This window comes from Aspergillus homomorphus, assembly GCF_003184865.1.
Source record: "Aspergillus homomorphus CBS 101889 unplaced genomic scaffold BO97scaffold_83, whole genome shotgun sequence".
NCBI lineage: Eukaryota > Fungi > Ascomycota > Eurotiomycetes > Eurotiales > Aspergillaceae > Aspergillus > Aspergillus homomorphus.
Genome location: NW_020291969.1, coordinates 25,339 through 39,680, shown reverse-complemented (window position 1 = coordinate 39,680; position 14,342 = coordinate 25,339). Strand labels below are relative to the sequence as shown.

Here is a 14,342-nt window from a genome sequence, read left to right as displayed (position 1 = left end):
GAATTGAGGCCCAGTAGTACTCGTTAGAAGAGAATCATACCAGGAGAACGAATCTAAAGTGTGAGAGTCTACAGATTTGAGGAAGGAAAGGTATCGTGGCTGATGATTGCCAACAAAGTAACCTAACGAGCACTAAAGAGAAAGCTCTCGTTTTACAAAGTCCTAGACTGAGTGGACTGCTGTCACCTGCAACCATACGACAACATGAAGATCGAATCAGAGAGAAGCACCGCGTGTTTCCATACACAGGCGACGCGATAATCCCATCATAACCCGAATGACCCAGATACGACAAGACCACGAAAGAGCGCAGGTGCCTATGATTGTGCCTTCGCGCCAGGCAGATCATCCGGACCGAAGGAGTCTGGCAGAAGCTGCAGGGCAAACGTAAATTAGTAAAATTGTTGAGGCACATTTGAAAGAGAAATGAAGTCAAGTGAATGATTGATCGTGTAAAGGGTAGTGTCGGGATAAACAAAATACGGATGCGCGGTAGGTACCTCTCCAATAGTCTTCAAGGTAAAGTTACCTTGCCCATCATACATAAAGATGGGAAATGATGAGGTGCTAAATTCACGTATGCTATCGTGCGATTATTAGCGGCTGTGGCAATGAAGCAGTGCAATGCCAATAGGTGACAAAAGATCGCTGTTGTCCACCAGTATGGTATGGAAAAGAAGAGACCGGGCAATCACAGTATAGAGAGAACTTACAACTGCCTGCACATGCCGCAGGGTGATGCTGCTGGCTCAATATCCGTTGCGACAGCAATAGCTTTGAAGTCTCGATGACCAGCAACCTGCAGATCAGTCCGAATACGTGAGCCATGTCTTCAGAATAAACAAGACAACAAAAGCATCCTGTAGCAACAAATCACACCAACAGGATGAGGGCGAATTTGACCTGGCCGGCCTGAACTAACAGTGATTTGTTGGGCCAATTCGGAGCTCGGAGCAACTCGCAGCAACGCGAAGCAACACGAGCAAATCATTCAAGAAGAAGAGAGGCGACTCACAACAGCAGTTCCCAATGCAACCCGTTCTGCGCAGGTCCCAACAGGATAGGCTGCGTTTTCTACGTTGGCACCATGGAAGTACTCGCCTGTTTGCGTGAGGACACAGGCTCCAACACGAAATTTTGAATAAGGGCCTAGTAGAACTGTCAGAAATCGAAAGCAGAGAGCTCATATGAAAGCATAAACTCAGAGGCGCATCTCTTGGAGTATTGACAAAGGATGTTGACGGGGTGAAGACCAAGCATATGCCGGACTTACAGTATGCAACCTCCTTGGCAGCAATGGCTTTAGTAGAGAGAGTCTCCAGCTCCTGGGCCGAAAGATGATCCGCAGACGATGCCATGGTATTTCCCGTGTCTGCGTAGGTAGACGATTGTATGTCGAGCGATAACTCCGGGTCCCTTTTTTTTTGCGTTGAACGAGGTTCGGAGAAAGATAATGATGATGGATGCGGGCGGGGCCGAAGTTCATGTCTTGCTGCTCTCTTGCTTATCACGCGCCCGAAAATTCGCACTATCGAGTGCGAGGATCAACCTCTCCCATCACCCCACCATTAACAGACACTACACATTTCCCTTCGAAAGCTGCAGAGTCTAGGTAGTGCTGAAAGCCCCAACACCCATTCTCGTCGAATTGTTACAGTACTGTGCATTGATTACCTCTAACCCAATTCCAGAGGTATCCGTCAATCGCCGAGCGATGAATGTTCTATGGCATTGGAATAATCTCACCAGCTCTTATCGCAATAGTGATTTTATATGAAAGAGAGAAGAAATGTTCCCGATGAGGCGATCTTTTGTATTGCTCTGTCAATATCAGATTGAGTTCTATGGATTAAACTGAAGATTGGAGTGAAGAAAATGAGAGAAGGAAAAACAAGGAAAAAAGAGAAGAAAAAGGAAGAGAAAAACAGGAAGCGAAAAGGAAGAAAAGAGGGTGAGAACACGAAATCTAAATCTAAAACATGGATATAGGTATCATACAAACAATGTCAGAAAGGAACCTCAAAAATGTTGCAAGAGGGAAAAGGAAGGCATGAGGACAGGATTATCACAAGGCAATGACACACTCAACCAAAATGGCTTCGTAAACCTTCATATATCGTGAAAATAAAGGCTGAGCTAGGGGCTGACCGGGCGCAAGTGATACCGCAACCTCGATATAAGCCCTTTACTCCTTGTTGTCTCCATAAAGCTCGGGCTACCCCCCCGAAGGTCTGCCGTTCACCATTATGCGTCGAGAGCGTGACATCCTCAGTTTGCATGCGTGACTTGATCGTATCGGCAGGATAGAACAAGAAATTATAACTAACACCGGCTGCTGCTCCAGCGAGCATCTGCTGGGGTATGGGAACGCGATGAGACTCAAGTGCAGCATCATCAGTGCAATGTGAATTTGTGCGGGCAGAGCGGAAGAGTGCCATGACTCCTTCATAGCTGCCAAACCAGGCGGCGCCACCGCCGGTCTCGCGTATAAATGTCCCCATTTGTCCCCGCCAGAAGCCCATAATACCATCGTGGCGGAAGACGGATACAATAAGAGCCAGAGGTCCCGGCGCCTTAGCACCCGAGCCCGCAAGAGGTACTTGCATTTTGCATTTGATCAGCTCCACCGGGGTAAGTGCAAGTGAGGTGATGGACCCGGACGCAGCACCGCAAAGTACCAATGCCGGAAATGGTAGGACATCCGCTGGTGAATAGAAAGTGGCGCGCAGTATGTCCTGGACAATGCGGTAGCTGAAGAAAAGGCAACTGTTCTCTACAGCAGCTCCTACCATAGGGGCGCTGATCCCTCGATAGAGCCCGCGCACGCCATCGGTATGGAATGACTGGCGGAAGCAATCTAAGGGTCCGGTGTATTTGAGAGGAAGATGATCTGGCTGTGACTGAAGTCGAACTTTGACGGTATCGAAAGGGTATTCAATCACTTTCCCTACCATTCCGGCAGTCTGACAGGAGTGTCAGTAATGCACATAATAGCACTAAGCGATACGGCGGGGCAACTCACAGATCCGTACAGAATATCTTTGAAAGCTTCAAAGCCCTGGTTGGGCGGGAGTATAGGGAGTTCCACCGACATCTCATTCTTCAGTGCTATCCCATTTTCCGCAACCGCCATAAGGGAAAGGGTAGTCAAAGTCTGGAGGGGAGGTGAGAGGAGATGGACGGCGAAATAGGACTGGCTCTTAAGCTATTGTGAGAACATGATAGGAATCGAAGGTGGTTCGGTCTGGAGGGCCAAGCGAGTATTTAAGAAAAGGACCTGGTCCGAAGAGGGGCGGTGTGTCAGGGAGGGGTTGGTGTCCGTAGGATGCCCGAACCATGCACGATAAATTCAGAAAACAGCGAGCATCGCTTGGAAAGCTGGGTGAGAATGAGCCCAAGGGCCGAAAGATCACGTATAGTGGGGGGGGCGAAGAGGGAGACGGTTGGTTGCGACGCCTCAGTTAGCTTGCCAGCCAAGTGATTCGTAGGAGACGCGGTGGGACAAATCCCTCAATTTCGGAGCCAGGAGTGCTAGTCGTGGATTCGGATGCTTACTTCTACCGAGATCCGGTTATCTGATCGGTCTAAGATAACTTTTTCCTCAAAAATCGAAAAGCCGCAGGAAAAAGAGGGAAAGGCAGCGGAGAACTGCCCAGCTGATACTACAAAATCGTCCTCCTTCCCCTCATCCGTGTCAACCTCGCCTTGGGGACATCCGCCGTCTTCCCTTATCATCAACCCCGTCTGGTCTGACCATGTCATCGTCCTCGGCTTCAGTATCTCCGTCCGTCAAGGGCATGCGGAAGAATGGTATTAATTTGGCTTCCCCACTTTTTACTTGTTTTTTCCTTTTCCCTTTTTTCTTTTCGCGTGTTCATTTCTCCCTTCCCACCCATTGAAAAATGACTGGAGCTAATGAGTCTTTCTTCTCGGGCCCGCAGGTAAAAACTGGCACGACTCCAAAAAGCCCTTTCGCCCTACGGCGGGCATGACCTCCTATGCGAAGCGCCTGGAGACCCGCAAACACCAAGAGGCCGTCAAAGAGCATGAGAGGGAACTCAAGGAAGAGAAGGAGGCAGAACGGAAGGTAGGGCAGACTTACCTCTCACCCTACGCCTAGGTAGCGCAGGTGGACTGACAACACAACCAGGCCCATATCCAGCGAATTAAGGATCGCAGAGCTGCCAAGGAAGAGACAGAACGCTACGAAAAGATGGCAGAAAAGATGCATCGTAAACGGGTCGAGCGCCTGAAGCGCCGTGAAAAGCGCAACAAGTTGCTGAATTCTTGAAAGGTGCCTAAAGCTTGATTAAATTCCGATGGTCCAGCACAAGCTGTTACCTTATGGTTGAGGTATTTCTTGCTGTTGTTTGCTGCGCTGGATGCATGACGGCCAACATCCAAATGTCGGAAATTTCTTTTCTGCCATTATTTCCCTCCTGGAAATTTCTCCCTCTTGTCTGCGTCATGCCTGTGAAAATTCTTGGCGACAGGCAGCCTCTTTTCACATCTTTCATCTTCTATTGGGACAAAAATGGATCATGGCGCTATAGGCGTTGGAGTTTCTGACGATTGATCTTCTACTTTTGACTGTACTCATACGGAAGCATGAGATGGTTATACACAAACACATTCAAATCCCAAGGCTGTCAAATAGTCATCAAGCCAGATGGGGTCGGAAGCGGAGTCGGACGTTTCGAGACATGCCGATCGTATTGTAAAATCCAAGGGTCAATAGACCAGCCAAACCTTGGCGCCTAACGTTGAGCTCGCCTGTCCACGAGGATGACTTTCCGCAGACGATAAGCATACAAATGCTTTTTCAGTCTTCCGTAGCTTATCATATGTTCAAGTTCACGGACTAGAGGCACCCTTCCTTGGCCAAAATGGAGGTCTCCATGGGGTCGGGTCGCCTTCACCCGATAAGGTGACTCCCCCGACTCTCGAGCTCTCCGTTTCTCTTCCACCCACCAGCCATGGCTCTGGTACCGCCGGAAACCGGAAACCTCTTCATACATCATTGCACAACCAGATACTCAGCACGGACGACTTAGGCGATGTTCAGATACTGAATATAACTAGCAGTCATGGTTGTGTAGACGCTCTACAACCTACCAATATCACCTGTCCGTGCGAGGAGAAACACCAGCACCGTCATCTGGCCATAGAGGTTCCTAGCTTAGACCGAGTTCTGTCCAAATCACGCCATAGGCACAAACACAAGCATAGCAAATCCATCGATAGTCGCTTACCCCGGAAAAAGAGTCAACTTGTGACATCGACTACCGCCAGAGGTCTGCTGCCGACGTGGCCCGTTATGAAAGACAAGGAGAACGATGGGGAGACTGGTCTCCTCCGACCGATCACGCATCAAACGATACGGTCGCGTTGGCGGTCAGAGTCCACCACAGGCTTGAATGACGGAAGCCGAAGGGGGAGCTTGCTCGAGGGACTGGATACAAACACTAAGCTTGGTCCGATCGCACGTCAAGAAATTCAGTTGATGGGAGATCTGGAGCAAGTGAGAAGTAGACGGAAATACGGGGAGGAGTGAGTGAGCAACACTGTCTAATTAAGGGGGCCCGAAATGACTGACGGCATGCTAGGTATCTAAGGTCCGCTTTGTCGCTCATCGGAACACTTGCTACAGACATTACACGCAGGTTGGATTATACATACTATAACCTTCTGGAGAAGGTGGCAGCTTTGAATGCGACACTGTCATCCTTCCAGGAGCTATTAAGCTCTACATCAAGTCTCTTTGCCGACTTTGAGCGAGAAACATCGAGTCTGGACCAGGAAATCCGGAAACAGATCGGAGAGCTCAAAGAGTTCCAGCCGCAGTTCAATAGAATAGAAGCTTTGGAATCTCGCATGAAGCTAGGGCGAGTGAAAGCGCAGGAACTCAATGATCGACTTGAAACAATGAGGGATGAGATTGATCGCTGGGAGAAGAAAGAAATGGATTGGCAGGATCGCGTGAATCGACGGCTCCGCATGTTCTGGGCCTTGGTGGCAGCAGGTGTATTTGCAATGCTCCTGGTCATTGCCATTCAAAACAAGAATACAATACTATCTCCAGCTCCTCCTAGCAGCATGAATTCGGCCACGGCAGTCGTGGGACATAGTGCTCGGCACGATGACAACCACAAACCAAAGGGGCGAAATAGTCACACGTGGATCAAACAACCAACCCAGACTACTTTGCCGCAGGAATCCGGTAATTCGAAGCCTACAAACGACGACCCGTTGATTTTCCTTGATGAGCTATAAGAATGTCCTGTGTGTACACTATCGGAACCTCGAATCCGTTGCGTTTCTATTGGATTTTGCATGCATGAAGACATGATACTCATTTGCATCCAAGCATTTGATTTAGAACATTAAGCGTTCAACTTGCCATTATATATAAGATCATCGAGACAGCGAATTAGCTGCTAGACTTCTTTTTCTTGTCTTCAATAAGCTCGATATTGGCCTCAGGTATCTCCTTGCCATAAATTTCCAATAACCATTCTTTCACGTCTTCACTGACATCACCCTGAACTGTAATCTCCTCGGTGCCTCCAGCAGAGCGAGTCATGGAAGAACCAGTCGCAAACTTCTTGCCAAGCTCTTTAGCGAGTTTCTTGTTCTCCAGGCCGTATATATCCAAGCCTGTGATGACGGTGACATGCTTGCGCTTGTTACGCTCAACACGCTTGATCTGCACCTTAGAAGCTGCCTTCCGCTCTGCATCGCGTGCCTCTGCCGCGGCAGCCTTTGCCTCCTTCTTAGCCGCATCCTTGGCAGCGCGCTCCTGCGCAGACACCGAAAGTGAGGATAATTTGGATGTCAGGGCTTCTACAAACCAGGCCAGAGTCAGTTGCCGGGGTTTCATTGGCCGCCGAGGCCTTTTGAGAGAGCAGACAGACCTTCAGAGTATAGCTGTTGGTACGCGTCCGGGTGCGTGTCTTTGAGCCATTCTTCGCACTTCTTCGCCGTTCCGCCGAATTCACAGTACTGGAAATGCAAGAGTCAACCGCTTTTGTTCGAGGAGCCGCTCAACTGGAAACATTGCTGATCGTCACGTGCTGAGACAAAGCTAGGGTAATGGCCATACTTCTGCAGGCAGCGTACAAACTGTTCATGAAACGTAAATGCTGCGTTAGCCTTGTATGTTTGAGTTTCAGACATGCGCGAGAGGTATTTCTCTTGATCGCCGGAGCTCGAGTTGAGAATGGGCACTCACCTCCACAGTACAGGATGTGCTTTGCCTGAGGTTCCACTGGACTGGTTCGCTCAACGTCCGCCATCTCTGAAGTAGCGATCTCTCGATATCTGGTAGTAAAGGAGTTCAAGGGAGAAGAAAACGGAAGTGGCTTTCCAAAGTTGAATTTAGAAATTCCGCATGCGGTGTTATCATCCGCCTCTTAGTTTATCAAGTTGACGCGGGGTCGGGATTGCAGCCAATCCACTAACTGTTTCCGCACTATGAGTCACGTGAACATGAACTGGTCGATGCATAGCCCAGGGATTTTCGCTTGAAGAGAAATGGGAGAGTGATTAACCCCATGTAAACATGGAACTACGCTCATGTGACGAAAAAATACCATCTTCGAAAAGCTCTGACCTGCTTAGAAACTTGGGGACTGTTGAGTGAAGAACAATCGTTGTGTGTAACGTGATAGTAGCACAAACAGATGCTAGTCTTACAACTCCTGAATTTGGTACCAGGCTGTTAGACTTTCGCGAACATAGTAGAAGTAAAGTCGTTTCTCTGTTCATCTCGTAAGTCTCTGTGTTACGCGATACTGAGGGACTCAGAATGTCGACTATTCGCTTTCGGCACACTCACAGGGCTCATAAAACAGCATCCGTTTTGTGTCGGCTGGTGGCAATTCCATGACTCGGAAACTGTTCGAAAGCACCATAGGAGATAGTAGCTATGACGGCAAACTAGCCTTGAGAAGAGTGTCAGAATTAAGACGAATTGGTTGCTAGGAAAGGGCAAACCTTAGAAGCCCGAAGCAGGCGAACAAGAGCTAGTCAGCAGGTAGATGCTCTTTTCTGCGGGTACTCGACGCCTCCACGAGAAGATCGATATTGCGCTTGAGATCGGAGATAAATGAAGTGCCTTAAGAAAGAAAAAGTGGGATTTACTGCAGTACAAGCACCTATAGGGGGAATCTCACCGTGGCTATCCTGGGGCCGTGCTTCTTGGATTGATCAATAATCGTCTATCGGCCTTTTCCTGACTCACATAATCCAGTGCCCTTGTGCATCGAGCATAAGTGCTATAGCGATCTTCAGTAGCTGTCGAAATTGCCCTGACGAGAGTCGACAGCTGGTTTCTTGTGCTCAACATGAGCATGGACTCCCTAGAGAAGATACCGAAAGAATCCTCGCCCCGGGAATGACCTTCTTTCGACCGCAGACATCACTTTGGTAGGACTATTCGCAAATCGAGAGATTCCAATGGATTCGAATGACTTTTGTGGGTATAGAGCTTGGGATAGAGCGGCTTCACCTTACCAAAGCCTCGCCCACGATCGAAAAAAAGGCTATAATCGACAAGATGGCCTTGGCGCCGAAGAAGAAAGGTTCTTTTACAGTGCATACTGTGTAATCATGGTAAGATGATGTGCCTTTGATCGTGATACAGAAATTTATGCGAGCATATCTGAGAGCATCCGGACCCGACGCATAACATGTAACCTGGGTGCCTATATTCATTGACCTTATTTAACTTTTTGGGATCCCAAATAAATACAATCGCAGCACCTGTACAAAACATGCACGGGGCTAGTTCATTTTCTTCTGCGTCCATGGCCCGATGCGGTTGGGATCTACGGCATCCTCAAATCAAGGCGACCTTTTCTCTCCTTCGAAGAATACAATGGCCCCTCTCACCGGACGAGACGAATGCATTGCCAAAGCAGATCTGGTCTTCAATAGACAACGGTCGAGCGCAGCTAGCCCTGGATGCAGCCAAGGAGCCAGTAGATAATACTCTGGGAATGATATCAGGAGTATGACAGCCCGGCGCACTAGTCGACCGCGGGACACGTCACTAACCTTCCTTTCATCCCCGGAGAGCCCGAACTGAGATGTGTTAGATGTGGATCATTTCGCGACTATACCTTGCGGAGATTAGTGCTAGACTGACAACCCGCCACCAGGTCAGACTATAGATTCGAAGGTACCTGGGAATGAGTAGGGCGAATACGATACCCGGGATAATAAGCGTGGTGCTTATCCCAAACACCGGGCCGGCAATCAATAAAGACTGCCGCCGTTCTTTGAGTTACGGGGGTCATCACGTATCCCGATGGAAGAAATAGGCCAGCTTGATCAACCGGCTCAACCGGCTTTTATCCCTACTATCCTTCGATACTTGCATTGGGCGTCTAAAGGCGTCAACACCCCCAAGTAACAGCTGATAAGTGATTGAGGCCCTCTCCATTGTGCCCCAGGGGAAGGTTCTTAAACGACAGGGCTCTTTGCGCAGGACAACCAAAGCTGACAAATGACAATCCAAGCAAATGAATGCTGTAACCTGCTCCCTTCAGATTGAAGAGGAGTAAATTGTTCCAAGTTGTATGGCTTTCCTATCATGATAGCCGACCGACCAAAGAGAAGCGTAGGATAGACCCTCGTGGGAACCTAACCTTGAAAGGTCCTTGCACCTTCCCAAGTCTCCACCGTCCCCGCCAGCCGTTGACTGACGTGCATCGAACCGCCCGACGAATCTTGAAAACCATACTTGATTCAGATACTCGAGTCCTCTTCCTCATGATTGTGGTAGGAGTTAGGTTCCAGACCCCAACTTTTTCGAGGTTACATCTCCAGCGAGGTTGAGGCGTATGCGCAGACAAGCAAGAATTGGCACCACCAGGGCGGCGTCCTGATACACGCTCCTGTGATTTCAACTGGCAGATGCTTCCTTGCTCGCCTAGAAGCCTGAAAGCCATGTTGTCACCAACCGTTGGCTGGCTGCGCTTTTCTTTATCATCATGATGCAGATTGGTACAGTGCAACGCGTTCAGACATTGGGAGAGTCTAGATGGGTCCGGATGAATATGAATCCAATCAGATGTGCCAATGCGCTTGGACCATTGAAGAGATTAAGATGCAGCCAAGATGCCCTTTGCAGGCCGCAAGCACCATGATAGAGTTGAAGGGGCGAAAGGACGAGGCACAGGCGAGGGTCTCATCCGTATCTTTGTTTAATACAGAGTACGTATGTAGATAGGTAGCTCTTGGTTTGTTCCGGTCCTAATCGCTCCGTTAGGCTGCGGGAGAATCCGAACCACCAGTTAGACTGCCTGCGGCAAAACATCCGTGCATGCTCGAGCAAGAGGCTAGGTACAGTACAGTGTCAGTAGATAGGGCCCGTACCTCTAACTGAGACATTCCGCTCTATTCCGAAGAAATGTTTCTTACTCTTGTCTCTTTTCCCCCGCTCAACTCCATACAATGGTCCACTCAGTCCGAGGTACGTACCAAACTTGAGGCACAGTAGCCGTGACAGCCCTGAGCACGGGCGGCGGGGTGACCTGAGAGAGTGGATGCATAACATCATCATCATCTGTCTGTTTGGCTGGTTTGACTGGTTTGACAGACAGTAACTGACAATGCAATGCAATAGAGTCGACTCCAAACAGAGTAACCAAAAGTAACCGCCGCGGCACTGGGCACTGGTGGACATCATAGACCCATTGAACCTGAATTCTGTTTCATTCCTGATATTGACGTTGAACGGAAGTTAAAAGCTGTCACAACTGCAAATATCACCCCCTTCGTTCTGAATGATGCAATTTTTATTTATCTCTCATCAATCCGGGATTAGATTGCCAATCACTCTAAGGGTTTACAGGTATCTCAAAGTACGTCGTTACTCATGCCATGTATACATACTGTCTAGACTTTCAAGCACAACCAGTGGTTCACCGTGGTGGAACCCCCGCCCCCCGCGCCGGTTCGAATCAACCATCATTTTTTTTTCTTTTCTTTTTTTTCCTTTTTCTTTTCTTCCCCTCTCCAGCTCTAGAAGAGTCTCCGAGTCTCTCCATCCCCCAAAGTTACACTAACGGTAGAGAAAGTAGGTTACAACAAGCCTAGTGTCGTAGCTTGATCTCCACCCACACTCGGTTGTTCTATCATGACGGAGACTAAATTGGTGGCAATCCAATCCATTCCAGCCTCTCTCTCTCTCTCTCTCTCTCTCTCTGTCCCATTCTATCCCCCCCCCTCCCCCCCAATCCCAAATGCAGCTCAGTCCACACCCTACTGTCCCTATTTTGTTCTTCGAGGTTCTGAACATCCCGCTAAGAATTCCACTGATTTCCTACTAGCTTAGACTAGTGACTTAGAATCTAGGATTAACAAACTAAATGCCTCCCTGACACTTCGTACCTCTTTAGTTGCCCGTTGACGTATCCATTCTCCCTTATCCTCCGCCTCATTCATTCCTATCACCCACGCGTCAACGCCAATCTTAATCGAGTCTCTCTCCAGTCCAGATACTGCCTGCGGATATTCAATCTTGCGTCCTTTGCTCTTTCCAAAAACCTATGAGAACCAGTCATTCGGTCGGTCTCGACCTCCTCGACCGTCGCCCTCGGATACCGAAGCTCTAGCCAGTGAGCGGTTGGGAAAGTGATTCACCGAGAAGAGAGAGAGAGAGAGAGAGATAAAGAAAGAAAGAAAGAAAGAAAGAAAGAAAGAAAGCAAGTAGCCAAAGTTTACAGGGAGAGATAAATTTCGCAATTTGGCGTCCAACACGAGTTCCCAGAATAGATAATCGCAAGTAAACGTCTGTTTGATGCCACCCCGATCTCCACCCGCCGCCACTATCAAATACTTACTGCTTTGTCTCTTCCCGGTTTTCCGCCGATTTCCCTTCCAACGTTTATTTTACGTGTTAGCTCTCTCTCCCCCTCTCCCTGTGCTTCTATCTACTACAGTTGCTTTTCCATCTCCTCGCCCCCGGTCTTTTCCAGACCGTTCGCCCCCCTCAGTCTAGATTCCTTGACTGCCTGATTTACACCCTTCTCCGATCCTTTCGTGCAACCGAACCATCCCACAGTCCCTGACCAGCGCTCTTCGGTCGGTTCTAACTCTGTTCACCTTGTGGGTGCTGGAACAGCCATTCCGCCTCCCCCCCTCCTCCGGGTTCTCTAGCTCGCTCTTCGATTCGCGGTATAAGATCAACTCGTCCCGTACATATCGCCCTCCACCTTGACCACAATCTCCCCGCCATGATCTCAGCCCACTGGCGCTTTCGCTAGATCCGAGGCTTGTCGCTTTGCCCGACACTGTGAACGACAGTCGCAGACCCTTATCATCTTCGAGCTGTGTCCTTGTCTCTTTCCACTGATCGCATTTCTTGGGCCACCCTTCTCTCGCCTCCCGTAAGCTTGCTGGTCTGATATCGCTCCATTGACTTGCACGGCTTTGCTGCGAAGATGACGGCCGTTCTTTCCGCCTCCCGAGAGGAACACGCGCGTTTCCCTCCGGATTCTTTCCGCTCTGCTATCACTCAGACCTATTTCATTGAGGAGCCTGAGATTGCTACCGCCAAGTCTGCTGTCCATGGCTTCCATCCACCAGAGTACACGAACTCAATCACATCTATGCATCCGTCCGACTCACCCTCCTCGGACCTTGCACTCTCAGCCGCGGACCATTTCTCCTCGAGAGCCACCACCCTTAGCAGTCTATCTTTGAGTGTCGGCGATGATCAAGATGACAGCGAATTGATACTACCATCGTATGACTCTAATCAGTTCCTCCCAAAAGAACCGGAAGCCCTTAGTGAAGTGTCGGTAGACTCGTCGGCGGATCTTCAGCGGTGGAAGGCGCAGACACCAGCTGCCGATGATAGTTCAATTGAAGATGAGCCATCGAGACATGTCGACTATCTATCTCACGAGTGGCGGCAGGAAGACATATGGGCTTCGTGGCGTTATGTGGTCGCTCGTCGAAGCGCCTACGACAACGGACTGAGGTTGGAGAATGCGTCATGGCGGACATGGGGCAAGCTGAAGATGAATTTGGGTACAGTATCCCCAGAGACTTTAAATTGGTAGGTTCTTCGTCTTCTGGTCAGTCAGCGGACATTCTAACGAACCCGCACTAGGCTTAAAGACTGTGACGTTACATGGCTGTATGGGCCACTGAAAACGTGCGATAGACGGGAGCCGGCTTTGAACGACTCCCCTCCGCCGAGTCGATTCGCAACGCCAACTCTGTACCCTGACAGAAAGCCAATACTGAAGAAGAGAACCGCCTCCGAAACCATCCTTCAACGCTCTTTATCCCAACATACTCTCCTACAGCATGCAGGGGCTATTTTGAAAGCACAGGAAGCGGAGACGAATCGAAGTCGACCGTCTTTCCAACGCTGCCCCTCGGATCTTGGGCAGGTGCCGAACCAATTGGCAGCTACTTTTGTTTCAGCGTCTCTTCGCGGAACCACTACCGAGACAACATCGTCAGGCATTGGGTCTCCCAGTGAAAGACGACATATTCACTTCAACAATGAAGTAGTGCAATGCATCGCAGTGGAAGCAAAGGAAGAGGAGGAAGACGATGAAGGGCCCGCGGTTCGCGATGACTCGTCCTCGGAAGACGGTGTCGTGATGATGAAACAGATTCACCCTGACACAAGGCGGAGCGATCAAGCCACGCTTCGTGGTTGCTTCAGTGCTGATAACAAAACCATTGCCCCCCTTCCCTCGACCACGTTGAAGTATCGTGGTGACACTCCCGAGCCTCCGGCAGGCTCAATAATGGACCGTTGGTCCTACTACTTCTCCTCGTCGACTTCCTCGGCAAAGACTGCTCGGCCCTCTACTTCCGCCAACTTTCTCTTGGACGAAGATGATAGCGATTATACCTTTGACTGGGGTTCGAGCCGGAGCTCCCACGATCCATCCAACACCAGCCGTCCATGGTTTGTAAATCCCGAAGATGACGAAGAGCTCGGCCACTACTTTGACTCGACGTCACCGGGTACGCGTACTCCGACTGAAGACGAAGAAAGCTTGAACGGGAGCATCCTTGATCGCGTTATCGATACAATGAATACCGCCAAAGACATCGCTCACGTGATATGGAATGTAGGATGGAGACGATGACTTTGTCCTCATTCTCCATGAATCACTCGAAAGCAGGTTCTGGGGCTCGTGCATTCTATCCGAAAGATGAATATCTCTTATTTAAATTTACTTTATACACTATACGACTGACAAGATAGGTCGAGGCGTTCCGGATTATAATGATGATCTTGCGTGCTTGTTTTCCTGCGTCTGCCAGGGGCAAAAGGGGCGGAGGTTTCATCTGATTATGGTCCTGAG

General features: G+C 49.5%; 7 protein-coding genes across 7 annotated transcripts; 3 read left to right on the top strand and 4 right to left on the bottom strand.

Annotated features, from left to right (window-relative positions):
* Positions 1–94: 94 nt before the first annotated feature.
* BO97DRAFT_379630 (cytidine deaminase) lies at positions 95–1,401 on the bottom strand. Its single transcript, XM_025693169.1, has 5 exons — positions 1,274–1,401; positions 1,016–1,149; positions 714–799; positions 501–582; positions 95–374 (listed from the first exon to the last, which is right to left on the bottom strand). The coding sequence occupies exons 1-5, from the start codon at positions 1,356–1,358 to the stop codon at positions 318–320; spliced, it is 444 nt and encodes a 147-aa protein (XP_025546028.1). The 5' UTR covers positions 1,359–1,401; the 3' UTR covers positions 95–317.
* A 420-nt stretch (positions 1,402–1,821) lies between these two features.
* On the bottom strand, positions 1,822–3,488 carry amcA (putative mitochondrial ornithine carrier protein AmcA/Ort1). Its single transcript, XM_025698754.1, has 2 exons — positions 3,023–3,488; positions 1,822–2,963 (listed from the first exon to the last, which is right to left on the bottom strand). Exons 1-2 carry the CDS (start codon positions 3,131–3,133, stop codon positions 2,085–2,087), a joined length of 990 nt encoding a protein of 329 aa, XP_025546027.1. The 5' UTR covers positions 3,134–3,488; the 3' UTR covers positions 1,822–2,084.
* A 133-nt stretch (positions 3,489–3,621) lies between these two features.
* Positions 3,622–4,651, top strand: BO97DRAFT_409392 (CGR1 family protein). The gene is made up of 3 exons (XM_025696056.1): positions 3,622–3,810; positions 3,942–4,087; positions 4,151–4,651. The coding sequence occupies exons 1-3, from the start codon at positions 3,756–3,758 to the stop codon at positions 4,289–4,291; spliced, it is 342 nt and encodes a 113-aa protein (XP_025546026.1). The 5' UTR covers positions 3,622–3,755; the 3' UTR covers positions 4,292–4,651.
* Positions 4,652–4,886: 235 nt separating this feature from the next.
* BO97DRAFT_481658 (uncharacterized protein) lies at positions 4,887–6,426 on the top strand (the record flags this gene model as incomplete). The annotated part of the gene is made up of 3 exons (XM_025700829.1): positions 4,887–4,927; positions 4,975–5,550; positions 5,607–6,426. The coding sequence occupies 3 exons, from the start codon at positions 4,887–4,889 to the stop codon at positions 6,271–6,273; spliced, it is 1,284 nt and encodes a 427-aa protein (XP_025546025.1). The 3' UTR covers positions 6,274–6,426.
* Positions 6,357–7,410, bottom strand: tma22 (putative RNA binding protein Tma22). The gene is made up of 4 exons (XM_025696055.1): positions 7,232–7,410; positions 7,103–7,122; positions 6,915–7,002; positions 6,357–6,843 (listed from the first exon to the last, which is right to left on the bottom strand). The coding sequence occupies exons 1-4, from the start codon at positions 7,293–7,295 to the stop codon at positions 6,431–6,433; spliced, it is 585 nt and encodes a 194-aa protein (XP_025546024.1). The 5' UTR covers positions 7,296–7,410; the 3' UTR covers positions 6,357–6,430.
* Positions 7,411–10,297: 2,887 nt separating this feature from the next.
* BO97DRAFT_277921 (uncharacterized protein) lies at positions 10,298–10,924 on the bottom strand. Its single transcript, XM_025691037.1, has one exon. It carries the CDS (start codon positions 10,691–10,693, stop codon positions 10,361–10,363), a length of 333 nt encoding a protein of 110 aa, XP_025546023.1. The 5' UTR covers positions 10,694–10,924; the 3' UTR covers positions 10,298–10,360.
* Positions 10,925–12,228: 1,304 nt separating this feature from the next.
* On the top strand, positions 12,229–14,151 carry BO97DRAFT_277904 (protein phosphatase regulator REG1). The gene is made up of 2 exons (XM_025691036.1): positions 12,229–13,069; positions 13,124–14,151. Exons 1-2 carry the CDS (start codon positions 12,450–12,452, stop codon positions 14,121–14,123), a joined length of 1,620 nt encoding a protein of 539 aa, XP_025546022.1. The 5' UTR covers positions 12,229–12,449; the 3' UTR covers positions 14,124–14,151.
* Positions 14,152–14,342: the final 191 nt, after the last annotated feature.

Bases quoted from the DNA above. Each gene is read 5' to 3' on its own strand.
- BO97DRAFT_379630 (XM_025693169.1), bottom strand. From the start codon at position 1,358: ATGGCATCGTCTGCGGATCATCTTTCGGCCCAGGAGCTGGAGACTCTC. The intron at 583-713 runs GTAAGTTCTCTC...ATCGCACGATAG, and splicing joins TGCGGCATGTGCAGGCAGTT to CATACGTGAATTTAGCACCT. The intron at 375-500 runs GTACCTACCGCG...TTTGCCCTGCAG, and splicing joins CCTTGAAGACTATTGGAGAG to CTTCTGCCAGACTCCTTCGG.
- amcA (XM_025698754.1), bottom strand. From the start codon at position 3,133: ATGGCGGTTGCGGAAAATGGGATAGCACTGAAGAATGAGATGTCGGTG. The intron at 2,964-3,022 runs GTGAGTTGCCCC...CACTCCTGTCAG, and splicing joins AAGATATTCTGTACGGATCT to ACTGCCGGAATGGTAGGGAA.
- BO97DRAFT_409392 (XM_025696056.1), top strand. From the start codon at position 3,756: ATGTCATCGTCCTCGGCTTCAGTATCTCCGTCCGTCAAGGGCATGCGG. The intron at 3,811-3,941 runs GTATTAATTTGG...TCGGGCCCGCAG, and splicing joins CAAGGGCATGCGGAAGAATG to GTAAAAACTGGCACGACTCC. The intron at 4,088-4,150 runs GTAGGGCAGACT...CAACACAACCAG, and splicing joins AGAAGGAGGCAGAACGGAAG to GCCCATATCCAGCGAATTAA.
- tma22 (XM_025696055.1), bottom strand. From the start codon at position 7,295: ATGGCGGACGTTGAGCGAACCAGTCCAGTGGAACCTCAGGCAAAGCAC. The intron at 7,003-7,102 runs GTATGGCCATTA...TTGCATTTCCAG, and splicing joins TTTGTACGCTGCCTGCAGAA to TACTGTGAATTCGGCGGAAC. The intron at 6,844-6,914 runs GTCTGTCTGCTC...CCTGGTTTGTAG, and splicing joins CCAACAGCTATACTCTGAAG to AAGCCCTGACATCCAAATTA.
- BO97DRAFT_277921 (XM_025691037.1), bottom strand. From the start codon at position 10,693: ATGATGTCCACCAGTGCCCAGTGCCGCGGCGGTTACTTTTGGTTACTC.
- BO97DRAFT_277904 (XM_025691036.1), top strand. From the start codon at position 12,450: ATGACGGCCGTTCTTTCCGCCTCCCGAGAGGAACACGCGCGTTTCCCT. The intron at 13,070-13,123 runs GTAGGTTCTTCG...AACCCGCACTAG, and splicing joins TCCCCAGAGACTTTAAATTG to GCTTAAAGACTGTGACGTTA.